At 37.3% G+C, this 24,651-nt stretch overlaps 1 protein-coding gene across 1 annotated transcript in view; it reads right to left on the bottom strand.

Annotated features, from left to right (window-relative positions):
* The window catches only part of LOC5568493 (protein sax-3), a 566,012-nt gene that overhangs the window by 57,970 nt on the left and 483,391 nt on the right, over positions 1–24,651 (bottom strand). Inside the window, exons 5-8 of the mRNA XM_021846078.1 lie at positions 10,280–10,564; positions 9,949–10,221; positions 8,610–9,887; positions 8,444–8,539 (exon numbers count right to left, since the gene is read on the bottom strand). Of these exons, the coding sequence (XP_021701770.1) occupies positions 8,444–8,539; positions 8,610–9,887; positions 9,949–10,221; positions 10,280–10,564 (1,932 nt within the window). The remainder of the gene's footprint in view (positions 1–8,443; positions 8,540–8,609; positions 9,888–9,948; positions 10,222–10,279; positions 10,565–24,651) is intronic.

Raw genomic sequence — 24,651 nt, 5'->3', positions numbered from 1 at the left:
TGGAATAAACCTCCGGAGAAATTCCTGATGAAAATACCAATCTCCGGAGGACTTTCTGGAGCTATACTACCGTGAATCGCAAGTCATTCTCATCTGCATTTTAGTCAAAATTGAGTTGAGTTCAACATCTCTTCCAATGCTCTTTCAGCTACACTAATGATATAATATGATTTGTTCGGAAAAAATAGAAAAAAAAAAAAACAGCAAGTCAAATTGTCCCATAATGAAAAGTAATCGCATATCAGTCCCACTACAGACTTTCGCACCATGAAACACAAAAATGTAATTTTTTTTTTTGATCATCTTTACATTATTCTCGGAACGATATCATAGTGATAAGCAAGTTGTGAAAGTTTCATCGAGATTGGAACATGTTCCAATCCTCTGAATATTCGTATAGAAAACGAGTTTGAAAACTTCACATTTTCACATTTTCTCAATGTCTACTTTTTGCAGATGGGACTGACTGGCGATTCACGGCAGTATAATCCCCGTAAAAACTTATGGAGAAAATCTCCAGAGCAAATTATGGAGAATGTCCCTGGTGGTGCTTCTGGAGGAAATCCTCGGAGCAATTCCTGGAAGAAATCCCCGGAGGAATTTATGGACGAAATCTCACGATTAATTTCAGGAGCATATGGCCAGAGAAGTTTCTGGAGGAAATTCTAGGCGAAATTGCTATTGAAAATCTCCTGAGGAATTCCCGAGGATTTCTTGATGAAAATCCCCTGAGGAATTCTTGGAGATATCCCCGGAGAAACCCTTGAAATATCCGGAGGAAATCTTCGCGCAAATCCCTAGAGAAATTCCTGGTTGAAAACTCCGGATAAATTTTATGAAAAAATCCCCGCAGAAATTTCTTAATGAAATCTCCGAATTCTTGGAGGCATTCCCTGGGAGAGATTATTGGAGTAAACCCCCGGAACAAAATCTGGCTGAAATCCCCGGAGAAGTTTCTATTGGAAATTACATTCGAAATTCCCGGAGAAAATCCCCGGAGAAGCTCTTGGGGATATCCTCGGAGGAATCCTTGAAATCTCAGGAGGAATCTCTGGAGAAAATCCACGAAAAAATTCCTGGAGGAAATCTCCAGAGAAATTCCTTGTGCAAATTCCTAGAGAAATCCCTGGAGAAAAACTCCGGATAAAATCTCTGAAAATATCCCTGGAGCAATTTCTGAAGAAAAATTCCCGCAGGAATTCCTAAATGAAATCCCCAGTGGGATTTTGGTGAGGAAATCCCCGGTAATACTAGGAGGATATCCCCGGAAAAAAAAAATTCTGGACGAGTCCTCGGAGAAATTTCTATTGAAAATTCCCTGCAGAAAATCCCCGGAGGAGTTCTTGGGGAATAACCCTGGAAGAAATGGTGCAAATTTCCAGAGAAATTCATGGATTAAATCTCCGGATTCTCTTGAAAAACCCCGAAGTTATCTCTTGAGAAAATGCCTGAAGGAGTTTCATAATTAAATCACCGAAATAATTCCAGAAAGATGAATTTCCGGAGGAAATCCAAGGAGAAATTCCTGGTGGAAATCCTGTTAGATACATCAGAGGATCTAGAAATGCTTCTGGAGATTTATGTAGGGGGATTTCGTTGAGCAATCATCAGATGTATTCCCGTAGAAATTCGCGATGGATTCCCCGAAGAAATAACCTGACGATTCCGGGAGGTTTCTCTGTATGAATTCCTGGAGGATTCCCCGAAGAAATTACTGAATGAAATGACGGAGGAATTAATGTAAGAGGAATGAATACAGTACCTTCCCGATTTTGGCAACACCCGCTTTTGTCTACCCCCGATTTTAGCAACACCCGTTTTTGGCAACATTTTCTTCCCGATTTTGGCAACACAATGAAAAACATTTCAAATTGATTTTTAAACACTGAAACCTAACACTTTGAATTAAAACAAAGTTAAAATAAGTCCAAATGAAAATGGTGGTGGCCATTTCGAGCTGAGAAACTTAACCCTCTAATACCCAACCCCGCCTTTAGACGGGGTACACTTTGGAATTTTGTGTATTTTTTCGTAGCTCGCAAATCAAAATGATTTTATTTTTGGCTTATACCTTGACTCATAACACGCATATAAGAAAAGTTTTTTATGACTTTTGAAACTTTTTTGTATTTTTAGAAATTGTTTGAAAAATTGCATTCTTATATAACCTACAAATGCCTGGGCTTCATTTAACGTGTAATAAAAAATATCGTACCTTTTATATTTTTCTACGATTAACCTATCACAAACGAAGAGCCTGGTGGTATTAAAATCATTTCAAACCTGTTTTTTCCGTTAGTTACACGGAAAATAAAATACGCTCCGAAAAAAAATAAAAATTTAATATTTTTAAAAATACCGTAACAATTTAAATTTTTATTATTGCCAAAAATCAACAACTAGAAAAGGCTTCAAAAAAACATGAAAAAAGCTAGGGGTGTTCAAAAATAAAAATTATAAAAATAAAAACCAAAATTTAAAAATTTGCGAATAAAAATAAATAAATGCCCAAAACGTGTTTAAAAACGATTTTAGATAACGAAAAATAATACTTAAATCGAAAACAAAAATTTGGGTATTAGAGGGTTAATGTGGAACATACTTATGAGAATAACTTACATATTTCAAAGTTGTTGTTAAACGTATAGGAGAAGTTAGTAGTATAAAACATGCATGCTGTTTAAATTATTGTTACATAGTTAAATAGGCATCAAAATCAAAAATAACTCAAAAAGTAAATAACTTGTAAGAGTTTGGATTTCATATTCGGTTTCAGGGACCATGATTTTATTAAAAAAATATATTCTCAAAATAACCGAACGATATATCAATGAGTGATCAATGTTACCCCATATTAGATATATAAAAAATCACTTGAAATATTTTTTTAGACATGCTTCAAATTTTCAGAAAACAAAATACAATTAATAGACACGAGAAATGGGTGTCAGTACTTGTTTAAAAAATATAAAACTTGCAACATATGCAATTTCAAATTGAATTTTTAAGAGATATAAAAAAATGATCAATGTTACCCCGGACTACGATAACCATATACCAAACTAATTCGCCATGCGTGCTAATATAGTGCTATTATAGAGCTGACATGCACTTTACTGCCCATAAAGGCATATCTGTCCCATATGAAAAAAGTAGGCATTGAGAAAATAGCGTTCAAAGTTTGAAGAGTTCTCTCATATAAATGTTCATTATTTTCTAGTACATTTTTGCATGCCATATTTATTCAGCACAACCGTACAGATAACCCATTTTGCTCCTATCCATCAGTAAAAAAAACCTGAACATAATTCACGTTTTGTAATTGCTATTTGGGTTGGAAGTTCATATAGAGACTGTTATGCCTTTATTTTTCAATATGGGACTGCATCAACTTCATATGTTTCCACAACATTTTCAAACATAGTGTGTCTATTTTTATATGCATAGTATACATTGAAACTTGAATATTTCAATGAAAAAAGGTGTTGGCTCGAAAATTCATATGGGACAGTTATGCTTTAATGGGCAGTATACTAGTCGTACAATAGCCCTTTAAGCCCAAAAAGGCGAATTAGCGGGCTAGTGGTACTTGGGTACTCTGTATTATAAATCTGTTAAGGTACCGCGGAGCAAGTGGGACATAAAAAAACGATAGTTCAAACAGATTGTTCAATATAATTTGAAAATGTCAATCTTTTGCAAATCCAACAAAACGGTCACATTTTGGCAACATATTTGCTGGTGTGTACATGAATTTGATCGAATAATTTCGAAATTGTGAAAGCCTTAGAAGAAAGATGGACAATGAGTCATTAGACGCAGTTACCTCGCTAAACGGGGCAAGTGGGACACATCCTGTTTCATGCGTTAAACCACATCAGTAAATCAACCATTACAATAATAGGATTGATGAATCATAGATTTTCAATTTTGAGTAGATATTTGATGTACATAAGGGATCAACCATAAAATACGTAACGTTTTAGGAAGAAAACGTAAATGTAAGATTATGTCACATCGTATTTAATTTCAACTGAAAATTCCTCACTAAAAGCGTAAAGAGGTATAAAACATTTTCAAAATATATCATTCATAAGTTATCATTCGAAATGCAGCACGTAAACTTTCAATAATTGACGGATTTTTAAATATTTTATTATTATTTGTTATTACTGTAATGCATGGCGGAAAACCACTTAATGGGATGAAACTGTTTTCCGCAACTACTGAACTTGGTGGAAATATCAAATAAAGTTCAATGAAAATAGTATAGTTATCGTTCTCATGATGTATTTTATAGTTTATCCTTGGCTTCGTTCAATTTTAAATTCATATTTCAAAAATAATAATAGAAAATTTTTTTAGGATAACTAGTCATTTTTCTCCCTATTCAACAATTACGTAACATAAGATTGATTTTTTTTTGATAAAAATCATTTGTTTGAATGTATTAGTGCTACTCTCTAGGAAAATGTTTGAAACGTGTAGGAAAAGTTTTTTTTTCTGATGCTTGTTTCGATAGGTCCCACTTACCCCGAGTATAAAGATATTTTGGGGTAAGTTGGACAATAGAATTTTTCATATGAGTTGAAAACAAAACACCTGTTTATCGTAAGCAGCTTGTAATAATACTTAAAGTTGTAGCTTACCGATGGTAATTCGATTTATAGCACAATTATTTTTTGCGAGCCAATGCAAAACGTGAAACGTGTCACATTTTATCATGCAAGTTGAAAATGGTGCTGAGTTGACAACTGATACATGGAGCACATGGTATTAAAAATAACAATAACTTTTGTACTAAATACTTCCCTTATCATTATATCTTCAACTTTCTAGAAGAATACCACCTTGAAAAACTTTTCCTAAGCGAGCTATGACGGAATGTCCCACTTACCCCGGATTCTCACTTGCCCCGGGGTACCTTACTTTTAATATGGTTGTGCTTTAAACTTGCACATTTGCACTCTAGAACAGCCGCAAATGGTCACTGAAGGTAATACAACGCTTGTGCTGTGTACAACAAGCGTGCTTTTTATATGGTACAAATAATCAGTATATGATGTCTATGATTATTAGTCATAATCTGAACTGAAAAAGGCTCCCAGAAATTGTTCACATCATTCATGATAGTTGCCATACATTTTCTGATACTTCTAGAGAATAAAATGATAAAAAATATAAGCATTTCCAAATTCCCGATTTTGGCAACATCCCTAATTTGGCAACATAAAAATAACGCCTTGTTGCCAAAATCGGTAAGGCACTGTATTGTTAAAAAACAGCAGTGGATGTCCAAAATTGATAGACTTGTGAATTTTCAAATATGTACAAAAGTGAATTTTTGAGTTTGCTTATCTATTAATTTGAAGATTTTGAAATTAGTTGATTTGAGAATTTGCATTTTTCACTGGAGCAGGAACAGAAATTTAGCTAGACAAAACCTGGGAATGCATTTTTTTCGGGTTGTGTCTTCGAAGACTTATCTTGGGTTTATTTTTTCTTTAATTTGACGATAAAAGTGAAATGGAAGTTTCGTCGCATAGGTGCCGCGGCGATACGAACTTTCTTATTTCGCGTTCTAGAGCTTCTGCGTCTTCCGCAAATCTGTAGTGTTAAAATACGACAAATGGTCGAAGACACCAAATTTCAAGGACTTGAATAACACAGTTATGATGCATAATATTAAAATAACAAAAAAAAAGAGTATTTTGTACTATTTACGTTAAAATCTTAAAATGTTTTATTTCAAACACCATGTCTCACTGAAATTCAATAACTTACATTTGTTGTATGAAAACAATCCAGTTTTCAATTGAAAATTCTAATTTTTGAACAAATTATTCTACAAATACCATTATTTTTAATATCGCTTTACTCAAAAAGTTGCATGTTTTGAAATCAAAAATATTGATGTCACAAATTCGCTATATTTCATCTATCTAATGTCAAAGTTCGCCAGACATATGTTTTGGTATATTTGATGTATCTTAATTCAAAATAACAACGTTTTCTATAAGGCTAATTTCTGTCGCTGCACTATGGGCCAGAAATCAAAATTTCGCGACAAAATTCCAAACACCTTCAAAATGATCAAAAACAACCTGAAAGTAATACTAACTTAACCCGTATAGGCCTGATTGAAAGCAAAAATACTGAAACACTCACCGCTCAGCGAATTCTTAACGGATTCAAATGATTTTTTGTCAGTTCATTGGCTCACATATATAGTTTTTGGAAGTGGCCAGAGGAACTCAGAAATATTCCTATGGCCGGAGTTATTCCGGTGGGTCACTGGGTCAAGTCGGGTATAAAAGGGCTATTTTTTGGGACATGCCAAGTTACCTTTATTTATATGCAATGACAATTATTTTAATTTGCATAAATCATCAAGATCTGATATTCAACATTATAAATGAAGAGTTTTGCACCATTTAAAATATACCGGATGTGGCCATTGTGGCGTAATGCTCGGAAGAACCGACTGTAGATTTGTTGGATACTAAACCGTTTCAAATGTCGAAAAGTAGAAATCAAACATAAAATGCGTTCCCATAAGTTTGGCACAGTTGTTCAGATACAAATTGACCACTTAATCATAAGTTTGAAGCGTCCCGGGACTCGAAAATGGTCATTTGTAGAATAAATCAAATGCAAAACTCATAGTTATCCAATTCAATCGTTTCTCAAAAGGTTTACACTGATGCAATTTTCTTAAAATTCCGTCATGCAGTGGCCACATTGTAACCGATTTCGGAAATTATCTGTGACTTGAAATTTGCCTACTTTCAGGGGCACAAACGCACAGTACCCTTCTCATCCGACTTGACCCAGTGATCCAACGGAATAACTCCGGCCACAAGAATATTTCCACGTTCCTCTGTCCACTTCTAGAAACTAGAAATGTGTGCCAGTATACTGACAAAATATCATTTTAATCCCTTAAGAATTTGCTGAGTGGTGAGGGTTTTAGAATTTTTGCTTCCACTCAGGCCTATACGGGTTAAGAAAACATGAAAATGCTGTGTTTGGGATGACTAAGATACATTTTTAATTGAATTGGTAGTATTTGTAAGTGCTTGATTATAAGTGCTTTAGTTGTTTTCATACCAACCAAACTTATTTAATTGGCTGATTGTATGAACAGATGTGAAGTTTAAAATAAAGAATTGAAAAAACGACTAAATTATCACATGCACTTGAATCGATGAATCTCGGCCATCCGCAAGTACAGGGTGTCCGCAAATTATCCGTACAAACTTTGAAGACATGGCTCTATACAATCAAGCATAATAAACTCAATATTCTTGCATGGTTTTAAACATTGGATTATTTTATTCTTAAGAAGTAAGTTTGACACATTTCCGATATTAAATAATTGCAAATCCAACCCAAATGTATTGAGGTGTCTTAAAGGGAGGTGTTTTCCGAGCTTTACGACGGAAGAGAAATATCCATAGAACTCACTGGATTTGAACCGTACAATTTTCTATTTCCAGTCTAACTTGAAGCCACTAACCTGTAGATTACTTCAAATCATAATAGGACATTTGGATTCATCTCTTTTAGGTTTTAGGGATAACACATCTCCAGTATGACTAGCGGCCCTCAGGAAAAACGTCTCCGAAAAATTTAAATTTTCCTATCTCAGTAACAAGCAATCATTTTGAAATTTTTTAAAGTTGCATTTTGTGTTAACATAAAGATGTATTATAAGAGGTATATGGACATTGATTTTTCATTGTTTTCAATGCGAGATCATCTTTCCAATATTTTGCTGTTCGGATAATTTGCGGACACCCTGTATATGCAAAAACTTTTGGTAGCATATGAAAGAATGGAGTCTAGGCTTTCACCTCAAACTGGTGGCAAGCCGAATGCTGTGGAATATCATAACTTTTAAGATGAAATAGTAAAAATATTGTAAATATTAGTAGTACATTGTAAAATCAATGCTAAAATATAAAATTAATTTTATTTTTATATCAGTATTTTTATACACATAAAATCCACTAAATTTGCTTTCCAAATATGTACACACAATAATTTTTCTCGCAATTTTTCCCCTCAAACCAAATTTTCTAATGATAGGCTGAAAATCAAGTTTTCCAGTTTAAACAGAATTGACCTCAAAAAAATGCAATGAAATGATGTAATAAATCAAATAAAATAGTTGGCATACAATCACACATGTTCTCAATAATAAGAAATTCATCTCGATAGTTAATTTTATTGAAAAAACGTTTTTGAACTTTTGTCGCGAAATTTTAATTTCTGGCTCATAGTGCCCTGCTCCGGTGTGCATTTTAATGAGTCAAAATTCGTATATTTTAAAATTGTATAAATATGAAATGGCAGATTTGATTTCTTTTTGTTTTTTTCTGTTTTATATAATTTGCAGATTTTTAGGTTATAAGTATTCTATTCCTCAACGAAAACTTACCGTTCAAGCTGTGATTTGCTGGAGGTTCCCACTTCAGGTAGACAGCTGACGTGTTCAACAAGACTGCCTCCATGTTGACGGGAGATGCGCTAGGAACTATGATAGGAATTGCAATGAATGTTATTGTTAGGAATTGTAATCAACTTCTTCACCCAACGAAACTTACCATCCTCCAACGTCCACGTGGTCCTAGAATTGGAAGGCCTTCCCTCAATCGTCTTGAAGAACGGCACCAAAAAGAACTCGTACTCGGTGTACTTTTCCAACCCGTTGATCGTACAAGCCGAAGCCCCACCCCCATGCAGCACCGTAAGCGTTTTGTACGTCCCATTGCTGTTGATCTGGCGTGAGTAGATGTAGAACCCCTCCACGTACTGTCCATTCACGATCTCCCACGCCAGCCGAACACTGCTCGAATCGGAAGCGTTTGCCTCCAGCAGGTTGACGACACTGCCGGAAGAGAGCGTAGCTTGCGCTTCGCTCAGATTGATGTCTTCGCCGTGGTTGAAATCCCGACCGATGGTTACCGGGTCGGACATCAGGCTCGGGATTCCCAGACCTTGGTCGTTTTCTGCTCGGACGATGAACGTGTAGGATACGTCGGCCGTTACCGGGGAGTAGGTGTAACTCGTGGAAGACAACTTGTAAGGGATAGGGATCCAACCCTTGGCCATGTCGGTGGCGAACACTTCGATTAGGTATCCGTTGATATCGGATGCACCGGATTTGATGCTCGGTAGCCAAGAGATGGTTATCGAGCTGTTAGTTACGTTGACGACTTGTGGCTTTCCTGGAGCGGTCGGGAAGGCACTGGGCTCATGGGCCCGAAAAAAGTGGATGTTCGGGTTGGTTGGGGACTCCAGACGCAGGTATGCACTCCACGTCGCTTTGCCACTTCGACTGCTTGCCACGCAAGTGTACAGGCCTTGATCGGTAGATTTGTCAAGGTCGTGGATGATAAGAGTACCATTGTCAGTCATGTTGGTCCGTTCGGAGTTGATGACCGGGTTTCCATCTAGATACCAGGAGATGATTGGGTTTGGATTACCAACTGCTTTGCATGGGAGAGCTACGACTGAGCCCAGAGGGAGCGTCTGATTGGATGGTCCAAGGATAATGATCGGTGGAGGTCGATCGTCTTGGGAGGCAACCGTGAGGCGGGCTCGTACACTTATTGATCCTACTGAGTTGACAGAGCTGCAGACTACGATCAATCCGTTGTCTGCCTTAGTAGTTTGAGGTATTGTGAGTACGCTTAGACCTTCAACCGTGGTAGATGTTTCAAACCTGTCAAACTTACTACCGGGAAAGATCAATGTCCGGTTACCCTCAATTGACCAGAAGGTAGTTGGCTTTGGTCGACCTTCCGATCTGCATTCAAAGGTAGCGTCATGTGGTGCTTCAACCACTTGTTGAACAGGACGAATCACGAGATGTGGAGGAGCTGTAAGAAGCGATCATGTAAATGATCTGAATAACACACAATATAGATAGAATAGACTTACAATGAACATTCAGTGTCCCAGTTGCAGATATGGTACCCACAGCATTATCTGCCTCGCAGCTGTATTCCCCTTCATCATCTAAGACTACGTTTTCAAGTCGTAGACTTCTATCCTCTAGAATATGTACCCTATCCAGAGGCATATTGCCACCTGAAGCTGACCTTCGCCACAAGACATCCGGCATAGGGTCTCCTCCCACCCGGCATTGGAACGTTACCGAAGACCCCTCGACTATCGTAGAATCGTGAGGTCCTCGTATCAGAAAAGGTTTCACTGCAATCATAGTCCAATTAAAATCCCGTTCCTTACCCCCATAATCGATCTAACTTACCGTGAACCTTTAAAAATGCCACCGCTGACTCTCGTACGCCAACCTGATTTCGCGCAATGCACTGATACTGTCCCTCGTCGGTCTGGCGGACATCCTGAATAGCCAAGTTGCCCCCATCCACAACTCGAATACGTTTACTGCTCTCGACGTCCAGCTTCTGGCCGTTCTTTCTCCAGGCCACCGTCGGCTCCGGAATACCCTTTGGAGGGCCACACTCCAGAAGAACCGTCTCGCCTTGTGCCACACGGGTACTCTGAGGTTCCAGCCGGAAGTCCTCCCGAAGCACTGTTCAGAGGAGAGAAAAGGGGAAGAAATTATTTGCATATTTTATTCGCTAGTTGTTTTTCGGATAAAACACCCCCTAAACAAACGGCAAAAAAGGCAGCTTCGTCCTGTCGTTTGTTGGAAATAGTTTTATAGTTGGCGCTCCGAATGGGAATGCTTTGTTGTTGATTTTAACCGGCATGGCGAAGGCGAAAGCAAAAACCAAACCAGCATTTTCGGTGAGAATCAGATTTTCGGACACCATCAGCGGGAATAAAACAACTTTTCCATAGTGTCCTCTCTTCTGAACAGCATGGGCGTAGCCAGGGCGTTGATACTCTACTGATCGATGGAAAATAAATTGCTACGGGAAACAATATTGTGTTTCAATTTGAAAAAAAAAAGACGCCAGCACTCACATTAATAGAATAGTTGCGTCATGATTTTTTTTACGAATTTTGGAATCCACCAAACAACCAGACTAACGAAGATCTTACAGGAAACTATTCGAAGGTTTTCACAACAGTCTGCAACGGGTCTTACGAGCAAGCATTGCAAAATTCGTTCTCATTTGGTTTGGTCTCGTGCTACAAGATCAAAGCATGCAAACATCCCATCATCTGTAGCGGTCCATTATCCATTGCGCAGCGAACGAGAGCTCCAAAGAGTAAGCGATGATAAAACCCATTTCACTCGCTTGTTCACCATTGGGGATAAGTGTTTTATTTTACATGATAAACAATCCCCAAACATCTGATAGCAATAGTGTCTCCCAGGTTTGCAGCTGTTATCCCCCCCATCTAATCAGAGTTGTAGCAGTATACGATAAGGATGCTCTAATAAAGTGCTGCATATCATGATTGTTACAGAGAGCTGAGAGATTCTCTTTTTTCTAAGGATGTGAAAAATCTGTTATGGAATGAAAAGGTTCATACAAAAAATATTACCAGCAGATTCACACACAAGCTATTCTATTTCCTTTTTATTTTCCATTTATTTTCTTCCTGAGATTCTTATATGAGTTTCTCTAATAACAACTCCGGGGATTCCTCTAGTGAAACCCCAATAATATATAAAGATATTTTCCGGATATACCTTTAATGATTCTTCCAGATCTTCATTGTTGAATTCTTCCGAGACTACACACTTAAATTATTTTACAGGCATCCGTGAATTTCACCGTAATCTCAACAGCTGAAAAGTTCGGTGTTGTTTTAAATTTTCGGTTGAAATTATACCATACCCACACGATTGTACGACATTTCCCGGAATGACATTCCCCAGAACGCCATTCCCCAGAATGGGACATTCCCCAGAAAAAAAAGAGATTTTTGGTCTGTTAAAACCTAGTTAAATGAAAAATAGTAAAAAGTAAGCACATTTAACTAGAAAATTTCCATTAATTTACTTTGTGACATATTACACTACACCAATCTCCCTTTGAAAGTACAATAAGAAATAACAGCCAATTTTAAAAGAAGGAAGAATAACTATGAAAACTAAAAAACAATAGCTTGGATCAAGTTTGATCATAAAACACAGTATGGCATATGTAGGAACAGCTTATGTCAAACGGTTGAGCTACTTTTCCTCGAATGTCGTTTCCCCGAACGCCAGTTCCCAGAATGCCAGTGCCCCGAACAACCCGTTTCCCCGAATAGCCTAGTTTCCGGAAAGTTTATAGCTCTTATCATTATCATAACTTTTGTGTTTTGAGGTGGTAACGAACCGGTCATCTAATATGCACTCTTCTTCACTTGATTGGTGGTTCTTTCGAGTTTCACCATCATTGAAACTTTTGGCAAGATATATTTAGTCGAGGATGACGTTAAATCCTATATTATCATCTTCTTTTAATTGCTAATCATTCATTATAGCTCAGCACCCAGTCCCTCAAGACTATTCTTGCTCCTGTTTGAACTGCATCACTATTCGGTTAAACGGGTCATTCGGAGAGCTGGCATTCAGGGAAATGATATTCAGTGAAACGGCAGTAGCACAATTATAAAATTAATTAAGACACAATTAAGAAAATTTTTAAACAGCATTTTCCTCCTAAGATTATGGTTGGGTCTGCCGATGAACCACTTAGCCACAAAACCACCTCTTTCCCCCTTCGTGATTTTTTTACCGTACAAACTTTTTGAAATTTATATGCCACACCCCCCCTTCCATAGAAGACCAAGAGATTTATGGACGGCAGCTTAGATGGTTTGCCTGAGAAAAAGGAAGCAAACACTCGCCGTTCAAAAGATTTTTTAACTCAATTCCGATTTTATTCGCTTGAGATCCATAATAATGAATTTGACAAAATAATATTTTGGGTGAATTGACGTCTGTGTCCGGAATTCGAAGCTTCTGGGAATTCGAATCAATTCAGTAGGTACATTTCTTAACGACAAAATATCTAAACTACCAATTTTTTGCACTCCACCAATTCTTCCAATATTTTGGGTGAATTGACGTCTGTGTCCGGAATTCGAAGCTTCTGGGAATTCGAATCAATTCAGTAGGTACATTTTTTAACGACAAAATATCTAAACTACCAATTTTTTCCACTCCACAACGTATAAAACCCATTCTGGGGAATGTCCTATTCTGGGGAATGGTTTTCTGGGGAATGTCCCATTCTGGGGAATGGATTTCTGGGAAATGTCCCATTCTGGGGAATGGGTTTCTGGGGAACGTCATTCTGGGGAATGTCGTTCTGGGAAATGTCCTACAACCGTTTTAAATGCCAGTTTTCCTAATACCCCGCTTCCTCGAATAGCCCTGTTCCTCGAAAAGATTTTAGCTCTCATAAATCCATTTTGCTTTTTAAGATGCTGAATGAAAGGGTCATCTGATATGCACCCTTCTTTGCTTCATAGGCGGTTCATTCGAGTTTCGTCGTCCTTGGTGTTTTTGGCAAGATGTATTTAGTCGAGAATGACCTAATATTTTATAGATTTACCCTTCTTTTGATTTCTTATCATTCTTTCTAGTTTAGTACCCTGTTCTTATAATCACTTTTTGGAGAAACGGGCCATTGTGAGAAATCGCTTTCAAGGGAACAGGTCATTCGGAGAGTGACATTCAGGGAAATGACATTCGCGGAAACGACATTTAAGGAAAAGCAGCATAAATGATTGTAAAATTGTTTCAGACAGCATATTCCCCTTAAGATTTTGCTCGGGTGTGGGCATGAACCACGTAGTCATTTATATTGAATTTTCAAAACCACATCCTTCCCCCTTCGTGAACGTTTGTTCATACAAACGATTTGAAATTTGTATGGGCCGTAGTCTAAGTGGTTTATGGACGGCCTTAGACAAGGGGAGCAAACACTCGCAAAAAGGTTCTTTGGACTCAATTCCGATTTTATTCGCTTGAGATCCATAATGATGATTTTGACGAAGTAATATTTTGGGTGAACTAACGTCAGTGTCCGGGATTCGAAGCTTCTGGGAATTCAAATCAATTCGGTAGGTACATTTTTACTAAATAACTAAATAAAACCAAATTCAAGTTTTTTCAGTTCCTAAAATATGTGTAAAACGATTCTGGGGAATGTCCTATTCTGGGGAATGTCCCTTTCTGGGGAATGGATTTCTGGGGGATGTCCCATTCTGGGGAATGGGATTCTGGGGAACGTCAGTCTGGGGAATGTCGTTCTGGGGTTTGACTTTCTGGGAAATGTCCTACAACCTGCCCACACAGATACGGATCAACCACAGTAATGGATCACTTTGACGTTCAATTTTTGCCGTAGTATACATATCTTTGCCAAGTCATACTATTTGTTTTATATTATTTGTAATGTTAAGCATAAAATTCTATCGTAAAATAAGGGTGTTTTTGACAAATATTAAGTTGGTATTACAAAACTATCAAATAATCGTCGTTTAATGTAAGAAGAGTCATCAGCATTCAAAAGCTCCCACAGGTGATAAAATTCAAATGTAATGTCATAAATACTATTTTCTCGCTTAGATTCAGTATGAACATGAATCTTTGGACAACATTTTTATTGATTCTTGATTCTGAATAACGAATATTAGCTGTTACAACTAGTGATCCATAATATGGATCAGGAACTGATTGTTCGTCACAATTACACAGCGTAACAAAAATGACATTTTTGCGTGTCTCAAGGATCAAATTATGTGTCTCTAGTAGATTTTGGGTCGCTGAATCTGATGCCGTTCTCAGAAATGTTCCAGCACGTCACATTTTTTAGCTACAGATCGCCAAAGTTGTATAAAACATTGGTTTTATTGATGTTTACATGAAATTTCAAGTATGATTTTTCAAATTTTTTTGTGATATAATCTACCAAGCATGCCAAAAAAGACTTGAACTTTCAATTTAGATATAATTTAGTTGAAATTTTACAATAAATTTTAGTTTAAATTGATTTTTTTCAACATGCTTGCAGTTTTCATATAAAATTCTTCGTTTCTCCTAAATGGCAAAATACAATACTTTTCAGAACCACCAAAAAATAACATTTTACAATCTAAAAGATTATGAACTTTATTGACAATTATTGTTTTATTCATGAAGTTTGAATTCTATGGCAAATTAAGCAAATAAATTGCTGTACAAGCTGGCAAACTTGCATGCAAGTTGACTGAAATAGTCAAATTTTGCATTTTCATCAGTCAATATCTCGAAAACTAGACGTGTCATGATATTTCTAAAAACGGCAATGGACTCAGCAACCCTTAATTTAGTAAATAGCGGTATTTTGGTGCTTGAAACAAAAACGTGTTCCGCAGTGTTATGGATCACTTCCAAAGAAAGTAGATTTCTGCTATTTAAAGTATTGGATTTGACATTTTTATGCAATAGCACTAATCCTATTTAAAAGAGTTGAAAATTCCACTTTCAAAAAACCAAATCACTGCAATACAAATGTGTTGAGTAGAAAATCTCTTGATTTTGACAATTTGATCCATAATATGAAAATCGATCCAAAATAGTGTTTTCAAAACCTGATAGAGCTTCAAATATTTATGCTATTCTGAGTTAATATTACACACAAAATAGTTTACTAACCGAAATTAAAATTTAAAACGATACAATCCGCGCTTCAAAATTCAATTAATTTATGTTAAAATGTTATATTTTCTATGTCGTTTTATTGAATTTGATAGGTTGGATTCGCTCTAATTCTCGCTGAACATATGTTTTTAAAGATATTTTCCGAAAGAAATTTCAAGAAATGATCATTAGGGGATTATTTTTGCCCCCTGTTGGGTTGTTGATAATCTAAGCGAAATACTTATGTTACTGGAGTTGTTTCTGTTGTTATTCAAATGTGAAAGAATCTTAGAAGATATCAAGTGTTGCTAGAAAAAAAAAAAATAAAAGTATTCGAGAGAATTTCTCCGAGACTCTCTTGAAAAATATTGTTGAGAAATCCTTAGATGCGTTTCATTAAGAAACTCCATAAAAATTGCACAGGAAATCAATGGAACAATCAAGAGAGAAATTCGCGAGCTATACCTTGAGCAACTCAGTATAATCCAAGGTGTCTCTCTGGGCTGTATAAAATTATCAGCCATTCGTACCGAAACTAAAGAATTTTTCATTTTATTTTACTCGGCCTATAAATTGAATCTAGATGCGTTTTGAATGATGATTAGACAATCGCAATATACGTATAACGATCTCACTTTTTGAGTTATTCTTCTTCTTCTTCTTGGCATTAACGTCCCCACTGGGACAGAGCCGACTACTCAGCTAGTGTTCTAAGCGCACTTCCACAGTTATTAACTGAGAGCTTTCTTTGCCAAAGTTGCCATTTTCGCATCGTTATTTCGTGTGGCAGGTACGATGATACTCTATGCCTAGAAAAGTCAAGGAAAATTCCATAACGAAAAATCCTGGACCGACCGAGAGTCGATTACATATTACCATTTAAATGTGCAAAGTTTTCGTATACGATGTCAAACGGTTTTATACGTGAGCGGTTCCATTTGAATTCGAATGTCGGTTTACTTTTGTATTTTTTGATTTGGATGAAATTTTGCACATGCCCAAAAATGCCTTTTTGCATCATCGGCTCGCCATTTTGACTCTAGCCTTACTTTTGAGAAGGGCCACTGTTTTAAAAAATCATAACTTTTTTGTCCATGATTTCTCCATCTTGACCCACTGTGCAAAAGACTTTATTTTTTTTACTTTAACATATAAAAAAAAAATCAAAAATACGATTTTTGAGAAAATTGATTTTTAAGCTTTATTTTCGATATATAAAAAAATACAACGTTTTTTTTTAAGTGTATATTTTTTTCCAGATAGTCCCAACAATAACCTAAAACTTTGCGGAAGACTCCAAACTGATCGGACAAACCGTTTCTAAGTTATATTATAATGACCGAAAATTGAAAATTATATCATAATTTTGTATTAAAATTGCTGTATCTTTAAAATCGTAAAAGTTAGCCTGATTTTTCCGTAAACCTTTTTTATTGTAAATTTTGCGTACTTTCATAAAATGGAGTTTAAAAATATTTAAAAAGTTTATTATGACTATTTTCAAAAATTCACCTATTTTCAAAAAATCATAACTTTTTTGTCCACGATTTCTCCATCTTGACCCACTGTGCAAAAGACTTCATTTTTTGTCTACTTCAACATATAAAAAAATAAAAAAAATCAAAAATATGATTTTTGAGAAAATTGATTTTTCAGCTTTATTTTCGATATATAAAAAATTACAATTTTTTTTACAGTGTATATTTTTTCCAGATAGTCCCAACAATAACCTAAAACTTTGCGGAAGGCACCAAACTGATCGGACAAACCGTTTCTAAGTTATAATTTTTTGAAAATTATTAAGGATTTTTTTCTTAGGCCCTTCTCAAAAGTAAGGCTAGAGTCAAAATGGCGAGCCGATGATGCAAAAAGGCATTTTTGGGCATAAAGAAAACATGTGCAAAATTTCATCCAAATCAAAAAATATAAAAATGAAATTTGGGAAAAAAAGTCGTCATTTTCTGTGGAACCGCTCGTACAAATGTAGATATTTTATGTATTGAAAGCTGGCATGCAATGCAAGTGTATAGATTTTATTGAACTGATCTGTAACCTTAAATCTAGACTTAAATTATGATAAAAGGATTGGTCTGACAGCTGCTACGGATTTATTTGACTTACTTTGCACGTGTATACAGAATGAAACAATATATATTATAATATGCGCTAATGAACTCAGAAAAAAAGCATTCTATGCGAGAAAACCCGTCATCCAAACGATTTCCGTCACCGTTTTGTTATAATGTGATGTTATTTGTTCATGTAAACGAGTTTTTGCGTTAATGCTTATGCTACTTCTAATTGTCTATTTTTCATAGTTTAACGTTTCATGTAAAAATGGTTCAGAGGCTGCGTTTGATGATCATTTAACATCAAATTCGTTAATGAACTTTTAAGAGTAGGTTTCATCCTTTGATATCGACGCTTGCTCTTGCGGGGGTAGACGATGAGGGCAGCATTTGGTACAGATTCTGTACGGTACAGATTACATATGTTTACGAAAAAGTATAGATTGGCACAGATTTTTGGAATTGGCGTTTTTTTATAACACAAACTCCAAAAGATGGTTGAAATGCAGAATTAATTTCCACAAAATATTTATTGAAAGATATTGTCTCTCAGGAATTTAACAATAATATTTTAAGGAATTTAATCAAAATAATGTTGAATTTCCAAATTAATTTTGAATTTTTGGAATTTTTTCAATAATTTTGTTGAGTGTGGTGTACACTTGGGCACAAATTTTTAGAATTTTTGGTACAGATAAAAAATATTGTTGAGACTTCGGTACAGATTGAAATGTGGCAACACTTCTCAAGCCACATTCATCAAATCTCTGTGCAACTTCGATTGTTCTAATCAATCACGGAGTGGCAACTACAAATTGTACGGTCATCTCGCTCATGCTCATGCTCAAATTCGGTAATGAACTATTAAGTTCGTTTTCAATTCAACCAGCCGAGTTGAACTAGCCCAGGGTTTAAAATCTCGTTAACAAAGATAAAAAAATCCAACCAATCCCCCTCTGATGGAAATCATGGCTACGCCTATGTGGGACACACTGAATTGGACAATAGAACAGCTCGCAAAACAACGGGCGACAACCGAAAATCCTACTGCCTCCGGTCGCCGAATGGAGAAACTAGGGAGAACATTTTTTACGACCGTCTGCGATGCAAATGGATATTTTATTTGCATTTTTTTTTTGTTCCATTCGTTATGTGTTTTTTTTTCGGAGACCTAGTTGACGATGCAGCGGTAGTTGAAATTGGTGAATTCAGTACCGGGGATGATGGCGTTATTAGCAGGCTTTACCCTGGCCCAGAGCCGAATGTCGAGATGTGCCCAAAAATATGCTTTTATCTTTAGCGCCATTTGTTAAACGGGTGGCTAGTTGATAGGAATTTATTCGAGTTATTTTGATTATGTCTGCATATTTTGGATTGATGGTTTGGGAAAGCACAAGAGGATGCTTGTTTCGATGAATTTTGTTTTTCAGCGAGAGTGTTGAATGAAAATCTTTTAATTATAAGTATATTATTGGCCATCCTACAGGACAAATGATTTATATTTTTGGACGTATTGTTGATTGAATTTTAATTGTGAGTAGTTAGAATTCACGTCTACGAAGCAAAGCCATGCGGAAGGTGCCTGGGTTCGAATCCCGGTCGTTCCAGAATATTTTCGTAATGGAGATTTCATTGACTTCCCTGAGCACAAAGTATCATTGTGCATGCCATACGATATACGAATGCGAAAATGGCAACTTTGGCAGAGAAAGCTTGCAGTTAATAACTGTGGAAGTGCTTTTAGAACTATAAGCTGAGAAGCAGGTTGTTTCCCAGTGAGGATGAAATGCCAAGAAGAAAGAAACTCTGATGAGACGAAATTTTGCCTTTATTGGCAATTATTCGAACTATATTTTAGATTGTTGATGGCCAATGACGCTTCTTGCGTGACACCGATAGGAAATATGGAAATGCATTTATCAGCAGCATAAATTTACTTTTATTGCTAGGTACTTTTCGATGGAATAAGTTATAAGCTGTCCTCTAAAAATTACTGTTCCAGACTGTCAATAACAGTGCTTGTCACTAGCAGACATAAGAGAAAAGTAGAAGAAGGGTTGTCATATAATCGACATGCAGCGTGAAAGCTGTCAATACAACAGTCGGAGTTGTGACACCGACTGAGACTAGGACGAACTTTACCGGTGAAAAGTTGTACAACTGGTTTGAAATAATGCATTGTCTCAGACAGAAGTAAATACATCATACTGAATACCAGGGAAAATCATTTCGAAATTATTCCATTTGCCTGACTGGTTTGAAGTCACATGTGTCATAGCATGTATTGAACAAATTTCATTGAGTCATTTGTATGACATGAATTTTCATCAGTATGTATTACAATCGAAAACCACAAACAGGGATTCAACCAATTAGCTCTTGAACACATTCAACACGACTCCCCAGCCTCCGAATAAAACGCATTAGAATATATTTTGGCATTTGTGGAACACCATTCGAAATGGGGCAATAAAATTGTGCTTTACGGTCTTGATCACTTCTCATTGCCCTCGATCAAATCATCCATGTTTCATGCAACTAGCTGAAATTAAAGCCACGACCCAAATTGGTGCTTGTTCCACTGACTGATTCCTCGTCCAAACTAAAGGCTACCGAAACGCTGCTGCTCATCAACATCAGACATCAGGGAAACTTTCATCGAGAGCACGTTTCGGTGAGTTTCGAGAGATAGTGCTTCCGGGTCGTGGTCGTTCGTTTAGCGAAAAATGACTTTTGGGAAATGGTGCTTTCTGGTGATTTTCACGAGTAGTCGATTAGCCATTTCGATGCGATGTTAGGGAAAGTTATCCGTATCGTTCGTTGGAGCCGTGAATGGGAAAATCCTGTCGATTCTGTGCTCCATACTAAAATCGAAAAGTCCACCAATGTAGGTTAAACAGTCAGAACAGCGCCCAAAGCTAAAAGCACCAAAACTCGAAATCTAGCTCATCGTCCCTTCCTCGATAAACACACAACAGCAAGTTGCTTCCAACGAAATCCGATCGCATCTAGCACGTGAAAATCCAATCGAAATGCCTTGCAGCAAGGCTTCGCTCGATGACACGAATGCAATGGTCCGATTTCGATTGTGTCGATGAAAATTGCATTCGATGTGATTCTCTCCACGGAAGGATTCGATTCTGGTTCATACGAATTTCTGCTCATTCGAGTTGTGCAGCCTTAAGGCTAACCAGGAAGAGATACGTTTGCAGCTAACTACCAAGGGGTCCCAAGTGAGCGATAATCGCAACAGTTTTCTGTAGTATGGTTTTGTTTTTTGTTCCGGTCGGTCTGTAACGGAGTTCAGGGCTAGGGCGCCATAGGAGCAAGTGAACTTTTACTGCTTACAACAAGTAAAGGTTTTTTCCTCTTTGAGCTTAACACTTTGTTCACTAATAACTACAAGTACAATATTCAAAATATGATGATAACTACTCTACTCTTATACGCAGTTTTATCAAGCAATCAAACCGCTTGAAGTACCGCACTTGTCCCAAGTTCCGCTAAATATTTCCCACTCCAAGCGATGATGGGAGCCAGCTAATGAAACGTAGATTGCTTGGAGGGCAGACACCGCAGCGTCCGAGTTGCCGAGATAGAGCACGATTTTTGTATCCCGTTGAGAGTGGACCGAACACAGAGCAGCGCTGAAGCAGCATGGAATAAATTTAATTAGAAAAATCAACAGACTAATTTCGACGCTGCTGCTGATGGGAGATGGCGGGTCGTGGCGGGAAATGGATTTTGTTTCGAGTTTTATCTTGAATTTGGATGGCGGAAAGGCGAAGTAACAAGGAACTAGGCATTGAATTGAAGTAGTCAGGAGACTAATCAAATGCGGTATTTCTTGTGAAGAGTGTTCGAGTTGAATAACTCGTTAAAGTCATGCTGTGGGAGGATGGGAGTATTTTCAGAACTTGCAATAACTTTCAAACTAAGAAGTGAAAACAGTCAAAATCATAACATTTCGAAATTTTTTTGAAAGGAATTTCTGCTGACTCCGGAAGAAAAACTTTCTAGTTTCTAGCAATAAACCTTTTCAGATACCTGAGAGGATTCTCTTAGAGTTCCAGAGAACGATTTGGAAGATTTTGGAGAGAATTCTCTCGAAATTCCGGAAAAAATCTCTCCAATTTCCGGTTAGGTATCTCATCAGATTCCTGACACTGATCTTCATAGATTTTGGAAAGGTATATCTCCAGCTATCAGAGAGAAATCTCTCCAGATTAAGGGGAGGAACCTCTCCAGATTTCGAAGTATGAATGTCTTCAGATTTCGGAGAGGAATCTCGCAGATTTTAAAGAGAAATCTTTGGAGATTCTCAAGGGGAATCTCTTCAGATACTTGTGAGGAATCTCTCCAGATCCCTGAAAGGAATCTCTCCATATTTGTGAGAGGAATCTTTCCAGATTATTGAAAGAATTTTTTCCAGATTCTTGAGACGAATCCCTCCAGATTCCTGAGAGGAATCTCTCCAGATTCCTGAGAGAAATTTCTCCATTTATCTAAGAGGAATCTCTCCAGATTCCTTAGAGGAATCTCTCAAGATTTCTAAGAGAAAACTCTCCAGATTCGTAAGAGGAATCTATACAAATTCCTAAGATAAATTCCTCCAGGTTCCTGAGAGAAATCTTTCCAGATTCCTGAGAGGAATTTCTCCAGATTCCTGAGAGTAATCTCTTTAGATTCCTGAGAGTAATCTCTCCAGATTTCTAAGAAGAATCTCTCCAGATTCCAGAGAGGAATCTCCCTAGATTCCTAAGATAAATATTTACAGGTTTCAGAGCGGAATCTCTACACATTCCTTGGAGGAATTTCTCCAATTTCCTGAGTGGATTTTTTTTAGATTCCTGAGGGGCATCTCTCCAGATTCCTGAGGGCATCTCTACGGATACCTGCGAGGAATCTCTCGAGGATGGTAAGAAAGGAGTTACTCAAGAATCATGAGAGGAATTACTCCAGATTTACAAAAGGAATCTCTTCAGATTCCTAAAAAGGAATCTCTTAAATTCCTTAGAGGAATATATCAAGATTACTTAGAGGAATCTATCCAAATTCCTAAATGAAATCTCTCCAGATTCCTGAGAGTAATCTCTTTAGATTCTCAAAAGGATTCTCTTCACATTCCTGAAAGAATTCTCACCATATTTCTGAGAGCTCTCTCCAGATAACTGGAAGGACTCTCTTAGATTCCTGAGAGGAATCTCTTCAGATCCCTGAGAAAAATCTCTCCAGATTCCTCAGAGGAATCTCTCCAGATTCCTGTAAGAAATATGCCCAGATTTCCGAGAAAATCGTTCCCGATTCCTGAGAGGAATATGTCCGGATTCCTGAGAAGAATCGTTGCAGATTTCTGATAAGAAACTCTCCTGATTCCTGAGAGAATTCTCACCAGATTCCTATGAGGAAACTGTATGGATTCCTGATAGAAATCTCTCCACATTCCAGATATGAATCTCTCCTGATTTCTGAGTGGAATCTCTCCTGATTTCTGAGAGGAATCTCCCCAGATTCCTGAGAAGGAACTTTCCAAAACTTTGAGAGGCATTTTGCCACATTCCTGAGAGAATTTCTCCAGATTCCTGAGAGAGAATTTCTCCACATTCCTGAGATGAATCTCTCCAGATTCCTGAAAAGAATCTCTCCAAACTCTTGAGAGGAATCACTCCAGATTCCTGAGAGAAATCTCTCCAGATTCCTGAGAGAAGTCTCTCCAGCTTCCTGAGAGAAATCTCTCCAGCTTCCTGAGAGAAATCTCTACAGATTTCAGAGAGGAAAGAGAGGAATCTCTTCAGATTCCAGAGAGAAATCTCTCCCGATTCCTGAGAAGAATCTCTCCAGGTTTCTGAGAGGAATCTCGCCAGATTCCTGAGAGGAATATCTCCAGATTCCTGAGAGGAATCATACCATGTTTCTGAGAGGAATCTCTCCAAACTCATGAGAGGAATCTCTCCAGATTCGCGAGAGGAATCTCTCCAGATTCGTGAGAGGAATCTCTTCAGATTCCTGAGAGGAATCTCTTCAGATTCCTGAGAAGAATCTCTCCAGATTCCTGAGAGTAATCTCTCCAGATTCCTGAGAGGAATCTCTTCAGATTCCTGAGAGAAATCTCTCCAGATTTCTGGGAGGAATCTCTTCAGATTCCTGAGAGGAGTTTTTCCAGATTCCTTGGAGGAATTTCTACAGATGCCTGAGAGAAATCTCTCCAAAATCCTGAGAGGAAGTTCTCCAGATAACTAAGAGGAACCTATCCAAATTCCGTAGCGGAATCTCTCCAGATTCCTGAGAGAAATTTGTCCAGATTTCTGAGGAGCATCTCTCCAGATTTTAGCGAGGAATTTCTCGAGAATGCTGAGAGGAAGCATTCCAGATTCTTGTGAGAAATCTTTCAAGATTCGTCCAGATCTCTCCAGATTCCTGAGGGGCATCTCATATCATCATATAACTGAGGGGAATCTCTTCAGATTCCTGCGAGGAATCCCTCGAGATTTCTCTCTAGATTCCTGAGGGGCATCTTACCAGATTCCCAGATTTCCGAGGAGCATCTTTCCAGATTCCTGCGTGGAATCCTTCGAAAATGCTGAAAAGAATCTTTTCAGATTCTTTAGATTAATCTATCAAGATTCATGAAAGGAATTTCTCCAGATTCATGAGAGTAATCTCTCTAGATTCCTAAGAGGATTCTCTCCACACTCCTGAAAGGAACCTCATCATATTTCTGAGACTTATCTCTACAGATTCCTGAAAGATTTTTTCCAGATTGCTGAGAGAAATCTGTCCTGGTGTCTGAAAGGAATCTCTCAAAATCTCTGAGAGAAATGTTCCTAGATTTCTGATAGGAATCTCTCCAGATTCCTGATAGGAATCTCTCCAGATTCCTGAGAGGAATCTCTCCAGATTCCTAAGAGGAATCCTTCCAGATTTCTGAGAGTAATCTCACCAGATTCCTAAGAGGATTCCCTCCACGTTCTTGAAAGGAATCTCAGCCTGTTACTGAGAATTATCTCTACAGAT

This window comes from Aedes aegypti, chromosome 2, assembly GCF_002204515.2.
Source record: "Aedes aegypti strain LVP_AGWG chromosome 2, AaegL5.0 Primary Assembly, whole genome shotgun sequence".
NCBI lineage: Eukaryota > Metazoa > Arthropoda > Insecta > Diptera > Culicidae > Aedes > Aedes aegypti.
This window is presented reverse-complemented; position numbering and strand designations above follow the sequence as displayed.